This window comes from Urocitellus parryii, chromosome 3, assembly GCF_045843805.1.
Source record: "Urocitellus parryii isolate mUroPar1 chromosome 3, mUroPar1.hap1, whole genome shotgun sequence".
Taxonomy (NCBI): Eukaryota; Metazoa; Chordata; class Mammalia; order Rodentia; family Sciuridae; genus Urocitellus; species Urocitellus parryii.
In genome coordinates this window covers 2,916,117-2,935,555 of record NC_135533.1, presented here as the reverse complement: position 1 = coordinate 2,935,555, position 19,439 = coordinate 2,916,117, and the positions used below count along the sequence as shown (strand labels likewise).

General features: G+C 46.0%; 1 protein-coding gene across 1 annotated transcript in view; it reads right to left on the bottom strand.

Annotated features, from left to right (window-relative positions):
• Positions 1–19,439, bottom strand: part of Dpp6 (dipeptidyl peptidase like 6) — a 600,350-nt gene that overhangs the window by 229,761 nt on the left and 351,150 nt on the right. The window contains exon 4 of the mRNA XM_026406182.2: positions 5,744–5,838. Within this exon, the coding sequence (XP_026261967.1) occupies positions 5,744–5,838 (95 nt within the window). The remainder of the gene's footprint in view (positions 1–5,743; positions 5,839–19,439) is intronic.

The window sequence follows — 19,439 nt, the reverse complement described above, 5'->3', positions numbered from 1 at the left end:
ATACCCATAAATCAAATGCATAAGTATGTAACAGTGATGAATCCACTAAAAGAGAAATTAGGAAAACTACCCCATTCACAATAGCCTTGAAAAAAATAAAATATTTGGGAATCAATCTAACAAAAGAGATGAAAGTCTTCTACAATGAAAACTACAGAACACTAAAGAAAGAATTTAAAGAAGACCTTAGGAGATGGAAAGACCTCCCGTGTTCCTGGATAGGCAGAATTAATATTGTTAAAATGGCCATCCTACCAAAACCATTATATAGAGTTAATGCAATTCCTATTAAAATCCCAATAACATTCTTCATAGAACTAGAAAAAGCAATCATGAAATCATTTGGTAAAATAAGAGACCCAGAATAGCCAAAGCAATCCTTAGCAGAAGAGTAAAGCAGGAGGCATCACAGTACCAGACCTTAAACTATACTACAGAGCAATAGTAACAAAAACAGCATGGTGTTGGTACCAAAATAGACATGTAGACCAATGGTACAGAATAGAGGACACAGAGATAAACCCACATATATACAGTTATCTCATAGTAGACAAAGGTGCCAAAAACATTCAGTGAGAAAACATAGCCTCTTCAACAAATTGTGCTGGAAAAACTGGAAATCCATATGTAGCATAATGAATTTAAACCTGTATTTCTCACCCTGCACAAAACTCAACTCAAGTTGGATCAAGGGCTTAGGCATTAGACCAGAGACCCTGTGGCTAACAGAAGAAAAAGCAAGCCCAAATCTATATTATGTCAGCTTAGGCCCTGACTTCCATAATAAGACTCCTAAAGTGTAAGAAGTAAAATTAAGAATCAATGAATGAGATAGATTCAAATTAAAAAGCTTCTTCTCAGCAAAGGAAACAATCAAGAACATGAAGAGAGAGTCTACAGAATGGGGAAAAATCTTTACCACACACACCTCAGATAGAGCACTAATCTATATAAAGAACTCAATAAAGTTAACAACAAACAAACAAACAAACAAACAAAAAACCAACCCAAATCAATCAATCAATGAATCGGCAAAGGAACTGAACAGACACTTCACAGAAGAACAAATACAATCAATCAACAAATATATGAAAAAATGTCTACCATCTCTAGCAATTAGAGAAATACAAATCAAAACTCCTCTTTAAGATTTCATCTCACTCTATTCAGAATGGCAATTATCAAGAATACACTAACAATAAATGTTGGTGAGGATGTGGGGAAAAGGCACACTCATACACTGTTGGTGGGACTGCAAATTGGTGCAACCACTATGGAAAGCAGTATGGAGATTCCTCAGAAAAGTTGGAATGGAATCACCCTTTGACCCAGCTACCTCACTCCTGGGTTTATACTCAAAGGGCTTAAAACCAGCAAATCATAGTGATGCAGCCACATCTCTGTTTACAGCAGCTCAATTCACAATAAATTGTGGAACCAGCCTACGTTCCCTTCATGGAATGGATGAATGGATAAAGAAAATGTGGGGGGCTGGGGCTGTGACTCAGCAGTAGAGCGCTCGCCTAGCACGCACGAGGCGCTGGGTTCAATCCCCTGCACCACAAAAAAAAATGGACAAATAAAATAAACGTTTAAAAAAATTTAAAAAAAGAAAACGTGGTACATACACACAATGGAATATTACTCAGTCTTACAGAAGAATGAAATGAGGGCATTTGCCAGTAAGTGGATGGAACTGAAGAATATTGTGCTAAGCAAAATAAGCCAATTCCCCAAATACCAAAGGCCGAATGCTTTCTCTGACAGGCAGATGTTAATTCACAATAGGAGGAGGGTGCTAGGGAAGAGGGGACTGAAGGGAGGGGAGGGGTACGGGGTAGGAAGGATGGGAGAATGCATCAGACACCATTACCCTACGTACATATGTAAGTACATGACCTGTGGGATTCTGCATCATGTACAACCAGAAGAAGGAGAAGTTACACTCCATTCATGTAAGATGTGTCAAATGCATTCAACTGTCATGGATAACTAATCAGAACCAACAAAAAAATACAAAAAGTCATATGACACAACAAAGACCTGCTTATAATTGCTAATTTGTTGACAAGAGAGTCTACAGGAGGCATGAAAATAAGATCTCTTTAAGTTGGACACTTCAATGACTTTGTAAGTAAGATGAAACACGATGTCCGGGAATTCCTGGGACATCAAATGTGGGTCCAAGGGGAAGCTGGGTTGGGTTTGACTATTTGGATTTGGTTGTTGAGATCTGCCTCTTGCCATCAGTCCCAGCATTGACAAGCCCCCTCCCTCTGGAGAGCCACCTCACCCAGCCCACAGGAAGGGCTGTCACCCTGCTACCGCGGCCTGGACCTGCGGGCTGCCTGTGCCAGCAGTGCCCTTGGCGTGTGCCTGTGGCCCTGGCCCTCCTCTGGGTCTTGTGTAGAGCCGCAGCACCCACGCTGCCAGAGTCCTGAGCCCACCCAGGTTGTCGGGTGCAGTGCAGCCGTCTGAACCCTCCCGTGGCCTGGGTGGCCTTCCAGCACGCGCACACACCTCACATCCGTCTTACAGCACCCCTGGAGGCAGGACGGGCGTGTCCTCACCTTACACAACTGCCCCAAGTTCTGCTGCCCCTGAGCAGAGGTCAGTTCTAGCCGGGAGGTGGAGCAGAGCTGAAGGTCACCACCTGGTGCTGATGGCGCCTCCGATCCTTTCTCACGTGGATGCTCCTAGAAACCTGATAACATCTACCCAGAGCCCAGAGGAACTTTGTCCCCAGCACTTTCCCTTCTCTGGGCTCATCCAGTTTCCCTAAAAATCATCTATTCCCCGCTGCAGGCCTGGCTTCCCTCTCCCTGTGAGAAGTCGTTTAAGCCTCAGCCATCTGGCCTCCCTGGCTGTGAGACTGTGTGTGGCCCCCCGCGTGCGTGTTCATAAACCCACCTGCTTTCCCACTTGCTGCTCTGCCAGTTCATTTCAGCAGACTCAGAGGGAAAGTCTGCACTTGCCCCAGGATGCTGGGAGATCGTAAGGAGGGGACAGGGTCCGCTTCCAGTAAACAATATGAAAAGCAAAAGCATTCCAGCAAAGCGTGAGCGGTGCCTTGTGATCGCAGAGTGCTACAGGTGCCTGCACAGGCCTCGCCATTCAGAGTGTGCGACCACTTCATGCTTCCACCCTTGAGACGCGGGAGAGGACAGCCGGGTGAAGAGGCTCAGTCGGGAGCAGGGGTCAGGGAAGGCAGGGGTCACCCATGTCAGCACAGCGCTGGGCATCGGCCCCTGCTGCACCGTCCTGGGGTGTCCCCCGCTCTCTGCTGGGCTTCCCTGCATCCCTCCACCCAGCTGCCTGGCCAAGGAGTTAGAAGGGGCTGGGGACAAAAGAACTTGGGGACATGAAGTCATCGACCGTGGGAACCACCTGTTGGTGTCAGCTGAGGAGGAGAATGGGATCAGCCAGGCCACAGGGGAGATTTCAGAAGCCTGTGGACCCCAGAACGTCCCACGTCCTGGCCACTTTGCCACTTGCTACAGGCTGTTCTAGAAACCACAGTGAACATCACGGTTGGCCTCAGGCCACCTTAGCTCTTACACAAGCTCAGTTTCTGGGACCAGAACAGCAAGAGGCCAGCCGGTTGTCATCAGGGCAGTTACTGTTCTGTGCTCCCTGTCCTCTGGGTCACTGTCACCTGCCAGCTGCAGAGGGTTTTGCGAGGGCTGGACCCTGCCGAAGGCCTGCCTCACTCTCAATACCTGCTTGTGACAACGTAGGGCATGCAGAGGTTCCTCCTGGGTCTCACAGAGGGCCCGATCTAGGCTGTCGGAGATTATCAGCTTTAACTTGGAGACGGAGCCATTAAAGCGCAAGACATTTAAATGACCCATCGGCTTGATGGCAATCAGAGAAGCTCCCGCTCCGACCCGTGCTGTGGGCCCTGACGGCATTCCTTTTTGAAGTCTGTTTCCAGAGCATTTAAATGTCGCTTTGAGAGAAGAGTCAGGAACCAATCAGGCTACAGACACCCAGTGCCCAAGAAATGTTTCTTAAGTGCACAGGTGACATTTTAAGGCAAAAAGACTTAGTATGCAGCATAAGGCAGCTCATGTGGAATTGAGGACTTTCTTCACCACGGTGGTGGTTCAGTCAAAGTACACCATCTGTCACCAGCTGTGGATTTCAGGAAGAGCAGGCAGTCGGACTCCCGAGTCTCCTCACTAGGTGCAGCTGTGTACTCCACCGAGCCAGCCCTTGCCCAGGGTCTGGGGCACTCTGACACTCAAGGGTGCTCACCCTCCACAGGCAGAGCGACATGGGACAGCAGGCCTGTCCCCTTGGTGTTTTCAAGGGGGTTGAGTGGGATTTTCTCCAGGAACTAATTCTACCCAAGACGACTTTTAGTTCAAAAACCTAGGTCCAGGGCTGGGGTGTGGCTCAGCGGTGGAGCGCCTGCCTAGTGTGTGTGAGGCACTGGGCTCCATTCTCTGCACCACATACTGATAGAGTAAAGTTACACTGACAACTAAAACTCAGAACAGAACACACAGGTACGTTAGCTCTTTCCGGGTCTTAGTGTGCAGAATAGGATTTGGTTCAACGGAGCTCTCGTGTGGGATGGCACCGTCACCCGGCCCTGAGCGGTCTCCCTCACGTGAGCTTCTCACAAGGCAGGACTGTTCAGTGCAGACCTCGGTAAATGCATCTTTAGGAGCAAAAAGAAGTGAAGTAAATGTACGTGGAGCGCAAGTTCAGTGTCCTGTGGGAGGCGGTGGAGGGAAGCAGTCCTCCTCAGGGGCTGGACCGGGCTGGCCCACAGCTGAGGCCGTCTTTCCTCTCCTGGGTCAGGGGCCTGCGGCCCAGCACCAGCCACCTCCAGGACTTGGAGAAGCCCAAAGTCCTCAGGGCTTGGACTCTCACCATAACCCCTGGATGATTCTTCCTGGGGTGTCTTCCAGTCCCAGGTGGGAGACCCCCCAGGTCTCTAGATGTCTGATCCATAGCAGAGCCATTTTATGACCATTCTGACTCAGAATCCCGTCTGTATCGGTTTACTGCTTACACAGATTTAGCCTTGCTCTCTTCCTGTGAATTCCTCATTGTCTCAGACAAGAAAATGGTCAACCCCCCAAAGCAGATTTACTTCTTCTGATACTGAGCATGAGCATATCGTAAACAGCCAAAAAAAAAAAAAGTTGATTTTCTTTAAATTGATCTGCTTTAGTACATAACTTCAGTTAATGGTCCTAATGTTTTTACACATGAACCCAAAATCTAATGACATTTGAAATCCTGGGGGAAAAAAGCTCTCCCAGACCCTAAGGCAGGGGCACCCTGGTTGACTTGGCCCTTGTTTTAAGATACGAATATCACTTAACATCATCAGGTACAGTCACAGGGCTACAGTCAATGTTCCCTGTGCACGAGGACACGTCTCTCTCTTTAAATGAGGGTTCTCTGGAAATACTCTATAGGCATTATTGCATTGTTCTGTAAATGTGTAAAAGCCTCAGGGCTTTATCTCCCAATTATATTTGATATGCAGTGCTTGCTTCAACACCTGCAGAGAGAGTCCCGGACGCTGGAGGAAACAGCTTTCATCTTATTAAATTAATGTCGTTTCAATTTCACATTATCTTTAGTTGCCCAGCCTGTAGTATTACAAGTTTATTGCTTCTCCTTGGCTATACTAAAACTGGAAACCTAAAGTCATTTTCTGCTTTATTGACTTGCAGCAGGAAAAAACTCTGGAATTATCCTGGTCATTAGAGAGAGTACTTACAATTTTTTTGCCTTCTATTAACACTGTAGAGTCATTTGTTTCGACGTTCCGCAGTATCACGGAGCCTTCCCGTTCTCTGTAGATGAATTCTTTATCTACAGGGAAGGAAATAAGAGAGAGACATGAACTATCAACCAACTTGCCCCGGCTTCTGACGGACACTTACATGAAATGAACGATATGGTTCTGGATGATATGCAGCTTTTTATCCACAGGCCCTTCAAGTTCAGAGAGTGGGTCCCTCTCTGCTAGCAGAGTCTCTACGATCCTTCTCTCTGAGCCCTTCCTGCCCTCCAGGAGAAAGGCACCAGCACTACGTGCACACAGTCTGTGGAAGGTGCTAGAATGTTCTTGGGCAAGAATTGCACAGTGGACATTGAGTAGATGAAGAATTCACGTTCACAGGGTGGAAGCAGAAGCGGAGGGATTCATCTACTGTAGCTGAGACCTGCATTGAACCTGCCCATGCACCAGCTGCAGGACTGGCTCTCACCCTGACCACAGCCCCCTCCTGGATTCTGGGAGGTTCTGACAGTTCTGCTACCATGAACACCTGGAACCTGACATTATCCTGTCAGTGGCTCCAGTGTTTGCATATAATTAACCAAGATTTCAGTTACTCCCTTAGAAAATTAATAAACACATAGTAAATAGTGTGCGTGTGGATGTGTGTCCAAACACCTGTGTGCGTGGGAAAGTAGAGTTCTGAAAGTGGACTGGGTAGAGAGGCAGGGCAAGCCTGGGTGGAAGGAAAGACATCTTCCTGAGCAGAGAGGGGAGCTGTGGGCACGATGAAGGCAGAGGCCTTTCATACTGAGATCTGCCAAGGAGAAAGGCCGAGCAGACGGGGTTAACCCAAGAGAACAGCTATTAGGAAAAGTAAAACCCGCTCACAAAGGAGTATGTGCACCATCCTGGTTCTAGACTGCTCCTCCGGAGCTTTATGTAAGTCACAGGTGGTTCAGCAGATGCTCGGGTGGAATTGTTCCCACTGATTTTTCTGGTAGTACTTTCAGGTACAAATCTAATGATTCCTGCCCTCTTTCCCCTTGAGAAAATGCACTGAGATGCTCTTGTCTACAGAGGACGGTTCAGTCATTTCAGTGAAGCTACCCTTACACCACAACTTGTTGATTTCTGATTTGGAAGGCCTGTAAGAGTCAGTTGATTAGTTCCACGGGAAAGTTGCAAAAAAAATAAAAGAGGAAAGAAAGAAGAGAAAGATTTTTTAAAAGGCTTCGACTCCATCTGCACAGCACTTTATCCAGCGCTGTCATGCTGAATTTCTAAAACTCAAACCTGCCTTCAGATGAAGAGGTCCTCCCACCAAGTCCTCTAGAAGTCCCAAGCTCTCTGCTGTCACCACCCTCCTGGCACTAACCACACTGCATTAGCCACGACTTTTAAGATTGGTGATCGTGGAAGTGCATGAAAGAACTGTGACAAAGAGGAACCAGGCACCACTAAGGAGCAGAACAAGATTCGGTGGCCTCTTCTCCCTCTGCGCTTCTGAAGCACATCGTTCCCTGACCCTCTTCACACACTTGCCTGTCCCTACATGGCAAGCTGCTTGGTTCTCCTTGCCTCTGGGTTTTAATTTCTTTTAGTGCTGGGGATGGAACCCAGGGCCGCACTCGTGCTGGGCAAGTGCTCTGCCTCGGAGCCACAGCCAGCCCGTTTCACTTGCATTTGAGCTCAGTAATGCGGTATTTGCTGTCAGCAGTCCTCGTTAATCTCCATTTGTTTCTGTCGGGTGCACTCTAGGTTTCCGCAGTGCACGGTGTTGGAGTTCCTGTATTACAATGGACGTCCATCACTGCTGGTTCTATTATTATGACTAATGCTTCTGCCATGAACATTTTTCTTCACATATTTTGTACAAATGTGTGTCTTTTCCAGGGCTATCTAGACGTATGCCCCGGAGGGGAAGTGGCAGGTGGTAGGGAGTGTGAACACCTGGCCTTATAAGTCACTTTCCAGAGTGGCCGTGGCAGTTGAACTAGCATGGACAGTGTGAAGCGCTCCCGTGCTTCACGTCCTCTCCAAATTAAGAAAGCTCTAACGCTTTCTTACTTTGCGTCAATACAATAGGTGCAAAATGGTCTTATTGTGAATGACTTTGAGTCTTTTCAGATATTTCTTTGCTATTTTTATTTCTTAGTTTGGAAATTTTTGGTTTATTTTGTCTATTTTTTTCTGTTGAGCTGTTTTTTTATCTTATTGATTTTTATGGATTTTTTACACATTATAAATGACACTTTCATTACTTTTATGTGTTGAAAATGTCTTTTCTTAGCTGGAGTTTTCATTTTCTTTATGAAATATTTGGATCAGTAGAAAATTTTAATATATACCAAAATTTTATGGTCTTTTATTGTTAGTGTTTGGTTTATCCTATTTAAGAAACCAAATCCTTTCCTGTTTCAAGATCATAAAGATATTCCCCTGAATTTTTTCTGAAACAATTTTGATTATTCCTTTCAAAAACCAGGACTTGGCTCATTGGGAAATGACTTGCATATGTGGTGAGAGCCTGGGATCTAATGTCACCTGTTTATGCATGTAACTATTTGTCCCAAGAGGTCAATATCCTCTCAGTAAAAAGCAATGTGACCACAAACCTCAGGCCATTGGTGCAGAACTGATAAGGAGAGGGTCAGAGGGGGCCTCTGATTCACTCCCATGCTGGGGTAAATAAGTCACCCAGTAAGTCACCCCTGAGCTTGACACCAGCTGTGAGTGCTTCCCAGGTGAACTTAATAAGTTGAGCATGTTCCTGTTCATTGTTACATCATTGGGTTTTACCATGGAAGGTTGCTGACTATTTTTAAATGATTTTTCTGCAGCAACTGAAGACATCACGTGGACTTCCATTAGTATGGTGAGCTGAAGACCCTGGGTTTTCAGGTGCTAGGCCGGCCTCCTGTCCCAGGATAAGGCTGGACCATGCAGCGTATCGCAGAGTTGGTCCCGATCTGCTGTATTCTGCATCCACCATCATGAGGTGAGTTAGTCTTAGTTCTTAGTTCTTTTTTCCTTAGTATTTTCTTTTTCTTTTCTTTCTTTTTGGTCTGGTTTGGACTTGGAATATCACTGGCTTCATAAACTGAGTTGGGAAGTGCTCTATCCTACTCTATTTTTGGAAAGAATGTATGTTGGATTTGCATATTTCCACCTTAAATATTTGATAGAATGTATTAGTGATGCCAACCGAGCCTGCCGTTTTCTTTGTGGAGAGGTTTTTAATTAACACTGAAGTGCTTCAGTTGGCACAGAGCTATTTGAGTCTCCCATTTATTCTCAAGTCTATTTTGATCACATGAGGCCGTCCAGAAACTGGTCTGTCTCTACAGGTTGTAACGTTTTAGCAGCTAAGGGAGAGACGTTTTCTTTCCTACCCACAGCTCAGCTGGCCCTGGAGCCCCCGTGACCAAGGCCAGATCAACAGGGAAAGCACACGCACTGGTTTAACGTGAGTTTCATTGACACAGTTTGACACTGACACCCTTCCTTCAGAAATGAAGTCCCGAAGAAACAGGGAAACTGTGTGCTGTGGTTTAGATATAAGGTGTCCCCCAGGCCCTGTGTCAGCCAAGGCTTGTTGGTGAAGCCAGGTTCACAGATAGGTAGTCAGTGGAGCTAGGTAAATCGGGTCTCATATCGAGTAAGATAAATAAAATGGAAACCATTATTGAGAATGGAGTCCAGGAAAGCAGAGCAGCACCTGGGGAAACTGAAATGTTAATGTCCCCAAGGCCCGGAGCCGTCCTAAGGAACTGTTAATGAAGCAGCTCCCAGCAAACAGGGAAGTGCTAATCAAAAGCCACCCCTGGCCCTTTCTGCCCAGATGACTCCTCCAGCCCACCTATCTCCCACCTGCTGGGCCTTCCCACCTGCATTCTATCACTGCAGAATAGAGGGAAACAAAAGACAGGAGTGTGGGAAGACCTTAGCTATAGGAGAGGGAAGACCTCCCCCTTCCACGGACTCCGGCTTTGGGTCCCCTTCTTCCTCTGGGGAGAAGGCTTTCTGCTGTCCTTTAATAAAGCTTCCACTGTCCACTCTACACTTGCCTCAGCGTGCTCCTCTGGTGTCCTACTTCAACATTCGGGGAAGCAAGGACTGTCACTGGTCAACAGCGGGAACCTTTGGAGGGGAGCGGTTTCGACCGTGAGACCACCCCATCAGTACGTCCAAGTCTGGTGGATGGTGTGGTGACCGCAGGCAGCTGGGTGTGGAGGGAAGAGTGGGTGCTTCCTCCCTGTGGCCCTGTCCCCTGTCCCTCTGCTCCCCAACCACCAAGTCCTGAGCAGCTTCCCTCTGCCCCGCCCTTCCCAGGATGCACTGCCTCCTCTTGGGCCCAGAGCGATGGACTTGGCTGACCCAGGACTGAACCTCTGACCCAGGAATCAAAATCAACTTCCCTTCCCTGGGTTGTTCTCGGCAGGAGTTTCAGTCACAGCAGGAAAGGCCGGCTCACACGCTGTGCGTCGTCTTTACACCCAGGTTTCATGCCCAGGGCACACCGGGGTGCGCGTGTGACTGGACCAAGGGGGTGGGACCCACAGGTCACACCCAGGGAGTCCTCTCTGTCCCTGTGACTCTGGACAGAAGTGTTCCCTTTCCGTCCCTCTGGGTGGGGAGGCCACCTGCGGAGGGGCCTCGCCGCCTGGTTCACAGGAAGTCAGAGTCCTCCCGGGGCCTGCTTCAGAGGAGAAGAGCGGAGGTCGGGAGGCTGCTTCTGCCCTGTGCCACGAGGTGGGGAGTCTTCACACTCCACGTTGTAGGCTCTGCTCTCACGACTGTTTTGTCATCTTTACGGTAGGAAACAGGTTGGGCTTCAGGTGAGCAGGGTCTGCAGCGTGTCCCTACTGTCTTTCCTGAGTTGTGAGTGTGTGTCTTCTTCTTTTTCAATCAAACTGGACAGATGTGTAGCAATTTTGTTGACCATTTCAAAGAACACGTTTGGGGATCACTTGTATTTTTTCTGTATTCGACTTCAGGGAATCATGTTCTTCTCTATTCATCCCTTCTCTTGGCTTTGGCTTTAAACTCTCTTCTTTTTCTACCTTGTTAAGGTGGAGGCCTAGGTCTTTTGTGTATTTTCCATCCTTTTAAGTGAAACTATTGGAGCTAACAATTTCCCTTATGGATGCCATTATCTCCATCTCACAAATTCCGATCTGCTGCATTCTGTGGTCACTCAGTCTACACTACCTAAAGTGATCTTCAGATTTTAGGTCATCTCTATATCAAAATTCCATAGCATTTATCACAGAAATAGAAAAAAAAACAAAACAAAAACTTTAAATGTTTGTGAAACCAAAGGACCCAAAATAGCCAAAATAATCTTGGGCAAAAAGCAATCACACTTCTTCATTTCATAACATGTCGATTGATCATAATCAAAACACCATGATATCAGTATAAAGTGGACAGTGAATAGGGCCCGGGAAAGAAGTCCCAGAAACGCACCTACACACTTAAGGTCGACCACTTTCCCACAAAGGGGCCAAGGACACACAGTAGGGATAGGACAGTCTCTTAACCAGTGATGTTGGACATCAGATGTGAAGAATGGAAGCGGATCCTGACCTCACACCATATAAAACCCAACTCACAATGGGTGAAAGACTCAGGTTAAACCCTGAAACTGTAAACTGCCAGGGAAACACACACAGGGGAGAGGCAGTGAGCGTCTTGGGTAACTCCGGAAGACACAGGCCACCAAAACAAGAGTAGGTAACGGGTGGGTGGAGCTGAGCCGCCTCCGCGTACCTGGCGCCACGGCATTAGCGTCTGGGGACCATCCTGTATACCTCTGACCTTTCCCCTTCTCATGAAATATGAACCTCTGTCCAGCGGTCAAGTGCCCCGCCCGCGGTCGTAGCTGCTATCTAGACTGTGCAGTGTTCTGCAGGACAGTTATCACTATCATTTTTGTTTGTAACAGAACACGGTTTATAAAGGGATTAAGGTGAAAGTCAAAAAGGAGAAACAAAAGCTTTGCTTTTGCTTTGGGAATCGGCCTCTTGAGAAGGTTCTCTTAGAAGTTCTGTGGTCTGGACCCTCCAGCCATGCCCTTGTTTATCTCTGACTCATCTGGAAGTGTCTTCATTTTACCTCTGTTCCTGAAGGATTCTCTGGATACTGATTTCCAGACGGACAGAGTTTTCTTTTGTTTCCTTGAGCATTTTTTAAATTTTGTTCCATTCTCTTCTGGCCACCACAGTTTCTAAGGAGAAGTTGGCATTAATGGGACTGTTATTTCCAGGGATCTTATTCCATTTTTATTTTGCTGCTTTCGAGGTTTACTGGTTGCTCTTGGTTTTCAACAGTGGAGTAGGGAGTCCTTCAGATTGGGCTTTCTGTGGGCTCTATTTGCTGTTCACTGAGCATCTTGTATCTGAAAACGTCTGATTGACTTGACCACTGTCTTCCGTCTGTCCCTTGACCCGTGTCCTCTCCCCTGGTATTCCAGTTACTCGAGTGTTGAGTCTGATGTCATCTCCCAGGTCTCCGAAGCTCTGTTTAGTTCACTATCCTCTCTCTGGTTACCTTGGGTGGCATCTACCGAGCTGTCATCCAGGTTACTCGATGTCCTTTGTCACAGCCTTCCAACATCAAATCCGTCAAGTATTTTAATTTTTATTTCTATATTTGGAAATTCCCATTTGGTTTCTTTATTGAATCTATTTTTCTGCTGAGATTTCCCATTTCTCTGCCAAGTTCCATTCCCAAACTTCCATTCCCCGTGTTTATGTTAACTCACTGAGGACGGTCTAACAGCTGTTTAAATCCCTGTCAGCTCCACAATCGGATTCATTTCGGGTCAGATGGGATGAGTTTTCTTTTACATTTAGAGAGTGCTTCATTTTCTTGGTTCCTTGTATGTCAGGTGACCTTGGGTGATCTCCTGGGGGTGGGGACATCTGGGTTTCGTCATTACCCCTCCTGGCCTCTGCTGCCCTGGCTAGAGCAGGTGATTTTCTTTTCGAGGGTAGTAGCTTCCCTTGATTCAGATCCTTCATCTTCGTTTAAATGCCCGGATTCTCTTCCATGCAGGTCAGGGGGAGGTGCAGGAGGCAGGGATGGGCCCCTCTCTGCCCTTCCCAAACCTGCCCACCCCTCCTGGGGGCCTCTTGAGTCCCACCCCCTTCATTACAGTGCTCCTGCGCTGTTCTGCTCACCAGCGTGTCGCCCCAGACAGCCCGCCAGCCTCCATGGGCCGCTGTCCTTCATCTCCTTTCTGTGCAGACAGACTGTACTCTTTCAAAACACGTTTTCTTCTCCCTTTGGCAGAGACTACTTGGCCAGTTTCCTTGGCCTGTCAGTCACCTCCTTCCTATTCTAGCCCGGGTGCCTCTTTGCATTCCAACTCTGCCATCCTTATTTTGCATCCTGAACATGGTAGGCACTTCCTGCCCCTGTCCCTGGGCTGCCGGTGCTGCCTGCAAAGCCCTTTTTTCCTGCAGATGAGAGCTGCTGGGCTCGGGGAAAGGTCACCTCCTGGACCCCTCTGCCTCCCCTCTGCACAGCACATTCTGCTCATGCTCACTCCCACAGGCTCACGCTCTGCCTGTTCTGCCTCTCTGCACCCGAGAGTGGCTCTGAGGGGAGGAGCGCCCTGCTGCTGTCCTTGGGGACACTAGTGTAGTGACAGTGTGAGACCAGGTGATGAACACACGTAGGATGAGCTGAGACAGTGAATGCAATGGGAGTCTGCTTCACCGGGTCTCTACCCTGCGTGAGCCCACAGGCAGAACCACTCACGGGAGCCACACCGGGCAGGGAGGACTCCCGGTGCAGTGAGTGGGCTGGGAGGACGGTGGTCATTCAAATGATATCTGAGGGAATGTCACGGGAAGCTGCCCACCGTCTCTTCCCCATTACTGCAGAGCAGTGAGACGTTCCACAGGGCGGGCACCGCTGCCACGCCACGGGATGGGGGCAGGGAGGGAAGGATGCAGGGTGGGGTCAGGACGCAGAGCCCGAGGTCCCAGGGACGCGTTCCCAGGGGAAGCTGAGGCGCCACCAGCCACACAGGCAGTGGTCTGCATTTTAATTGTGTGCTGGCCTCACTGCTCTGTGCATGGGGGGAGCTTGTCGGAGCGGAAAGCATGACACAGCAGAAGTCAGTGGCCCTGGTGGCCAGCACAGGGGAGGCCATTACTTCCCATTCTCATCTGTTCGTCAAACTATGATATAAAAACCTGTAACAATCAGAACAAATAATTTTTCTGACTCTTCCCCAAATAAGATCACAGTGACTGACTCCGAGCATCACAGGTCAGCTGGCTGTCCGCTGCCCCTTTGCTTGGCAGACTGCCTTCTTCCAGACACCTTCCAGAGGCCACCCCTACCTACGTGGAAATGTACAGTGCCACGGCTGCTCTGGGCACCACGCGTTACTTAACAAGAGGGCCACGTCGGTTCTCATTCCCAGGTGTGACGCGCACGTGCTGCGTAGGTGAACACCTCAAAGAACTGTGCAGAGGAATAGATCTTAATTCTTCATGATGTACACAGTGAATGGAGCAAATGTGATACTTTGATGAATTTCTTAATTTTAAATAATTGCTAAAAGAAACAGTGTTTGAGAGCCTGCTGTGTCTTCTTTTCCAGCTATAATTTAGTTGCATTTACCGATGTTCTGATAATAAGTTGAGTATGGCATACAGATATCCTAAGAGAGTCAAGATCGATATAATGGTCATAAAACATGGGTCTGTAATCCCTAGCACCCACACTGCAGTCTTGCAATATCATCTGCACCCAGGAAGCAGGATTCCTTCTGTAAATGGCTGATTCCAGATCTGTGATAGGAAATCTACGCCACCAAGGAAGCTACCAGAGCCTATTAGAGCCCCAGCGACAGGATCCAGGAGCCAGCCTGGGGGAGGCTCCCACCGCCCAGGACAGGTCCAGGTGCATCCATGAGAACAGTCATCACAACGGGCCCATGTTGTCAGCCCTGAACCATGAGCTTAAGGTGATACTCACACAATCAACAGGCCATTCAGCAGATCACCATGGAGATGCTTGTAGGTGCACGTGTAACTTAAAAACTAGTGGGAAAAAGGGAAGTCAGGAAGCTTTTCCCTCCTTCCTAGCAACAGGTATCACTGAATGACCAATAGACAGGCCGAAGTCTCGTCTGTAGGTGGACCCTAGATACTGCCTGACAGACACGGATGGAATGAGCATGATGTCCTAGTGGAATAAGACATGGGTCATTGGTGGCTGCGAGTGACACAGAATGGGACAAGCAGCACGGACAGCAGCCACACCAGCAGGAAGAAGTGCCCCCCGACAAGGGAGCAAATGACAGCGGAAGTGGACCTGATGCTAGACCCAGCTAGGACAGTGGGAGATGCCTGGCAGAGGAACCTTAACCACGGCCACCGCATACAACAGGAGACCGAGAATGGCCAGGATAATGGCAGACGCTTCCGCCAATGACGGTGCTGCTTGGCCACAGGTCACTGATGGACCGTGGGACAACGCTGTCAAGAAACTGTGGCTCCCTGTGGTTCTTCAGAATGGTGCGGTGGCCACACTTTTCTATCAACAGGAAGGCAGTCCTGACTCCCCAGGTGTGTCTGGTGGGCTCCCCAGGTGTGCCAGGTGGGCGCCCCAGGTGTGTCTGGTGGGCTCCCCAGGTGTGCCTGGTGGGCTCCCAGGTGTGTCTGGTGGGCTCCCCAGGTGTGCCGGGTGGGCTCCTCAGGTGTGTCTGGGAACCTGCAAGACTGAAATGACACCTTGTCTGGGGTCTGCTCCTAAACGTGGTGGAGGAGAAATGGCCAAATGCAGACAAACTAGACTGGCAGTTAGGAAATACCTGCTGACGTCTGGGTACGGACACTTTGGAGTTTATTTACACTTCTTTCTACTTTGCAGTAAGTTTAAATTTTCTATAGTAAAAACTTAAAATGGATTTTAAAGTTCAGTAGTTTTCTTTATTTAAAAGAAAATCATGCAGCTCTAATGGAAATGAAGCAACGTGTCTTGCTCTTTCATTCTCTTTTACTTGTTTTTTGCCAAAACTGGTGTTTATGTTTATTTTGGTTTCGAACAACTAGTGGTTCTGTTTTTAATCCCAGTTTCTACAATAACCGCTGGGACACAAACTTAGATTATGAATCCTTCCCCTACAAAACCAGGAGCCAGGGGTGTGAACTTGCAGTGAGGTACGCTGACCAGGACTGGCTTTTCCTTTGATTCCTGTGCAGTAAGCTCTGTATGGTGAGTCAGAGCAGGAGTCAGCAATGACAAGAGTGCTGACATCAGGAATCATGCTTATTTCAGGAAGCAAAGCCAAATGCAAGTGTGTTTAGTCAAACCACACTGACATCCTAGACGGCAGTGGGGGCCACTGATAACACGTGGCCTCCAGCACCATGTTCCATTAACACTAAAATTAAATGTATCTGATATGAGAATAGTAACCCTGCTTGTTTTTGAGATCCACGTGAATGATGTTTTTCCCATCCTTTCATCTTCAGTCTGTGGATGTCTCTGCCTATGAGGGGAGTCTCTTGGAGACAACATATTGCTGGATCTTGTTTTTTTTAATCCAATCTGCCAGTCTGTGTCTTTTGATTGAAGAGTTTAGACCATTTACATTCAATGTTATTATTGAGATATGATTTTTATTACCTGTCAGTCTGAGTTATTTCTGAATCTTAATTTGAATTAGTTTCTCCTTTGAATATTCTTCTAGCGTAATTCCTCCCTCTGCTCGTTTTCATTTTTATTTTTCATTTATTCTTCATGAAATATTTTACTGAGTATGTTTTGTAGTGTAGGATTTCTAGCTGTGAATTCTTTAAACTTTTGATTTTCGTGAAGGTTTTCATTTTACCTTCAATCTTGAAGCTTAATTTTTCTGGGTATTGTATTCTTGGTTGGCAGAAATTTTCTTTCAGAGCTTGGTATATATTTTCCAAGACTTCCTGGTTTTAGGGTCTGGGTTGAGAAATCAGTTGAGATCCAGATTCATTTCCCTTTAAATGTGGTCAGTCATTTTTCTCTAGCATCCTTTAAAATTTTCTCCTCATTCTCTGTGTTAGGATTTTCATAATACTGTGCCTAGGTGTAGATCTGTTATAATTTTGTATATTTGGAGTCCTTCATGCCTCCTATATTTGAATTTCCATTTCATCTCTAAGGTTTGGGAAATTTTCTGATATTATTTCATTGGAAAGATTATGCATTTTTTAGTTTGTATTTCAGAGCCTTTAACTATCCCAATGAACCTTATATTTGGCCTTTTAATGTTATCCCATATTTCTTGAATATTCTGCTCATGGTTCCTGGTCTCTTAACATCTTTTCTCTATGGTCACCTTTATTTTTAAGATTATATACTTTGTTTTCAAGATCTGAAAATCTATCATCCAAGTGTTTTGTCTATTAGTGATGCTTTCCATTGAATTTTTAACTTGGTTTATTGATTCCTCATTTTGAGTATCTCTGATTGGTTCCTTTTCAGAATCCTTATCTCCTTATTGAAGAGATCTTTTACTTCTTGAATTTTCTCTCTGATTTCACTCCTTGCATCATCTTCTACCTCACAGAACAATTTAAAACTCTAGACAAGTTAGGGATAGATGGAACATACCTCAACATTTTAAAGGTTATATGATAATCCTAAGGCCAACATCATTCTGAATGGAGAAAAACTGAAAACATTCCCTCTAAAAACAAGAACAGAACAGGACTGCCACATTTATCCCTCCTGTTCAACAAAGCCCTTGAAATCCTAGTCAGATCCTTTAGGCAAGAGAAGGAAATTAAAGTGTTATGAATAGAAACATTAGAGCTCAAAACATCACTGATTGTCAATGACATGATCTTATATTTAGAAGACCCAAAAAACTCCATCAGAAAACTTCCAGAATACATGAATTCATCAAAGTAGCAAAATACAAAATCAACACCCATAAACAATTGCATTATTACACTCCGATGATTAATCTGCTGAAAAAGAAATTAGAAAAATCATTGCATTCACAATTTCACAATAGCCTCAAAGAAAAAAAAATAAAACCTTGGGAATCAATCCAACAAAAGAGGTAAGAGACCTTTACAATGAAAACTATAGAATACTAACACTATAGAATACTAAAATTAGGAATTGAAGACCTTAGAAAGTGGAAAGACCTCCCATGTTCTTGGATAGGCAGAATCACTGTTATAGAAATGTATTCTTGGTTGACTCCACCAAAGTGCTATACAGATTCAATGCAATTCCCATCAAAATTCCAATTTTGTATTTTTGGTGTTAAGCTTTTTGAGTTCTTTGTATATCCTGGATATCAATACCCCGAGAGAGGCAGGTGGCAATTCTTCATAGAAATAGAGAAAGTAGTCACTAAATTCATATGGAAAAATAAGAGGTCCTTGATAGCCAAAGAAATCCTTAGCAAGAAAAGAGAAGCAGGAGGAATCACAATACCAGACCTTAAATTATACTACAGAGCTACAGTAGCCAAGACGGCATGGTACTGGTGCCAAAACAGATACGAAGACAGATATGAAGACCAATAGAAAACACAGAGACAGTCCCACATAAATACAGTTGCTCAAACTTGACAAAAGTGCCAAGAAAATACATCATCGAAAAGACAGCCTCTTCCACAAGGTGCTGGGAAAAGTAGACATCCATATGTACAAGAACAAATCTAACCCCTATCTCTCACCCTGCACAAAACTCATCTCAAAGTGGACCAAAGACCTGAATGTTAGACCAGAAACCTGAACCTACTAGAAGAAAATGTAGGCCCAACTCTCTAGCTGGCCTCCTGAACAAGACTCAAACAGTAAAATCAAAATTCAATTTACGGGGTGGCATCAAACTAAAATGCTTCTTCACAGCAAAGGAGAAAAATCAAGAGCGTGAAGAGAGAGCCCACAGAATGGTCGAAAGTCTTTGCCACCTGCCTCTCAGGGTATTGATATCCAGGATATACAAAGAACTAAAAAGCTTAACATCAAAAAACCCAAATAACCCAATCAAAAAATGAGCAAAGGACAAAACAGACACTTCACAGAAGAAGAAATACCAACAACCAACAAATATACAAAAAAAATGTTCAACCTCTCTAGCTGTTAGAAAAATGCAAATTAAAACTACACTGAATTCTAGAACAAAACTAAAACCATGCTGAGCTTCCCACTCACTCCAGTCAGAATGGTAATTATCAAGAATACAACTAACCATACAGGTTGGTGAGAATTGGGGAGAAGGCACACCCATATATTGCTAGTGGGACTGCAAATTGTCCAACCACTTTGGAAAGCAGTATGTAGATTTCTCAGAAAATTTGGAATGGAACCACGTATTGACCCAGTTAGACCACTCCTAAGTTTATATCCAAAGGACTTAAATCAGCACACGACAGGGACACAACCATATCAATGTTTATAGCAGCTTAGTTCACAATAGCCAAGCTGTGGAACCCACCTATGTGTCCTTCAACAGGTGGATGGACAAAGAACATGTGATACATATACACAGTGGGATATCCCTCCGCCATGAAAAGAATGACTTTATTACTTTTGCTGGTCAATGGACGGATCTGGAGAATACGATGCCAAGTAAAATAAGTCAATCCCCCCAAACAAAAGACCAAATGTTTTTCCTGACAGGCAGATGTTCACACACACAATAAGGGGGTAGGAGAGAGAAGTTC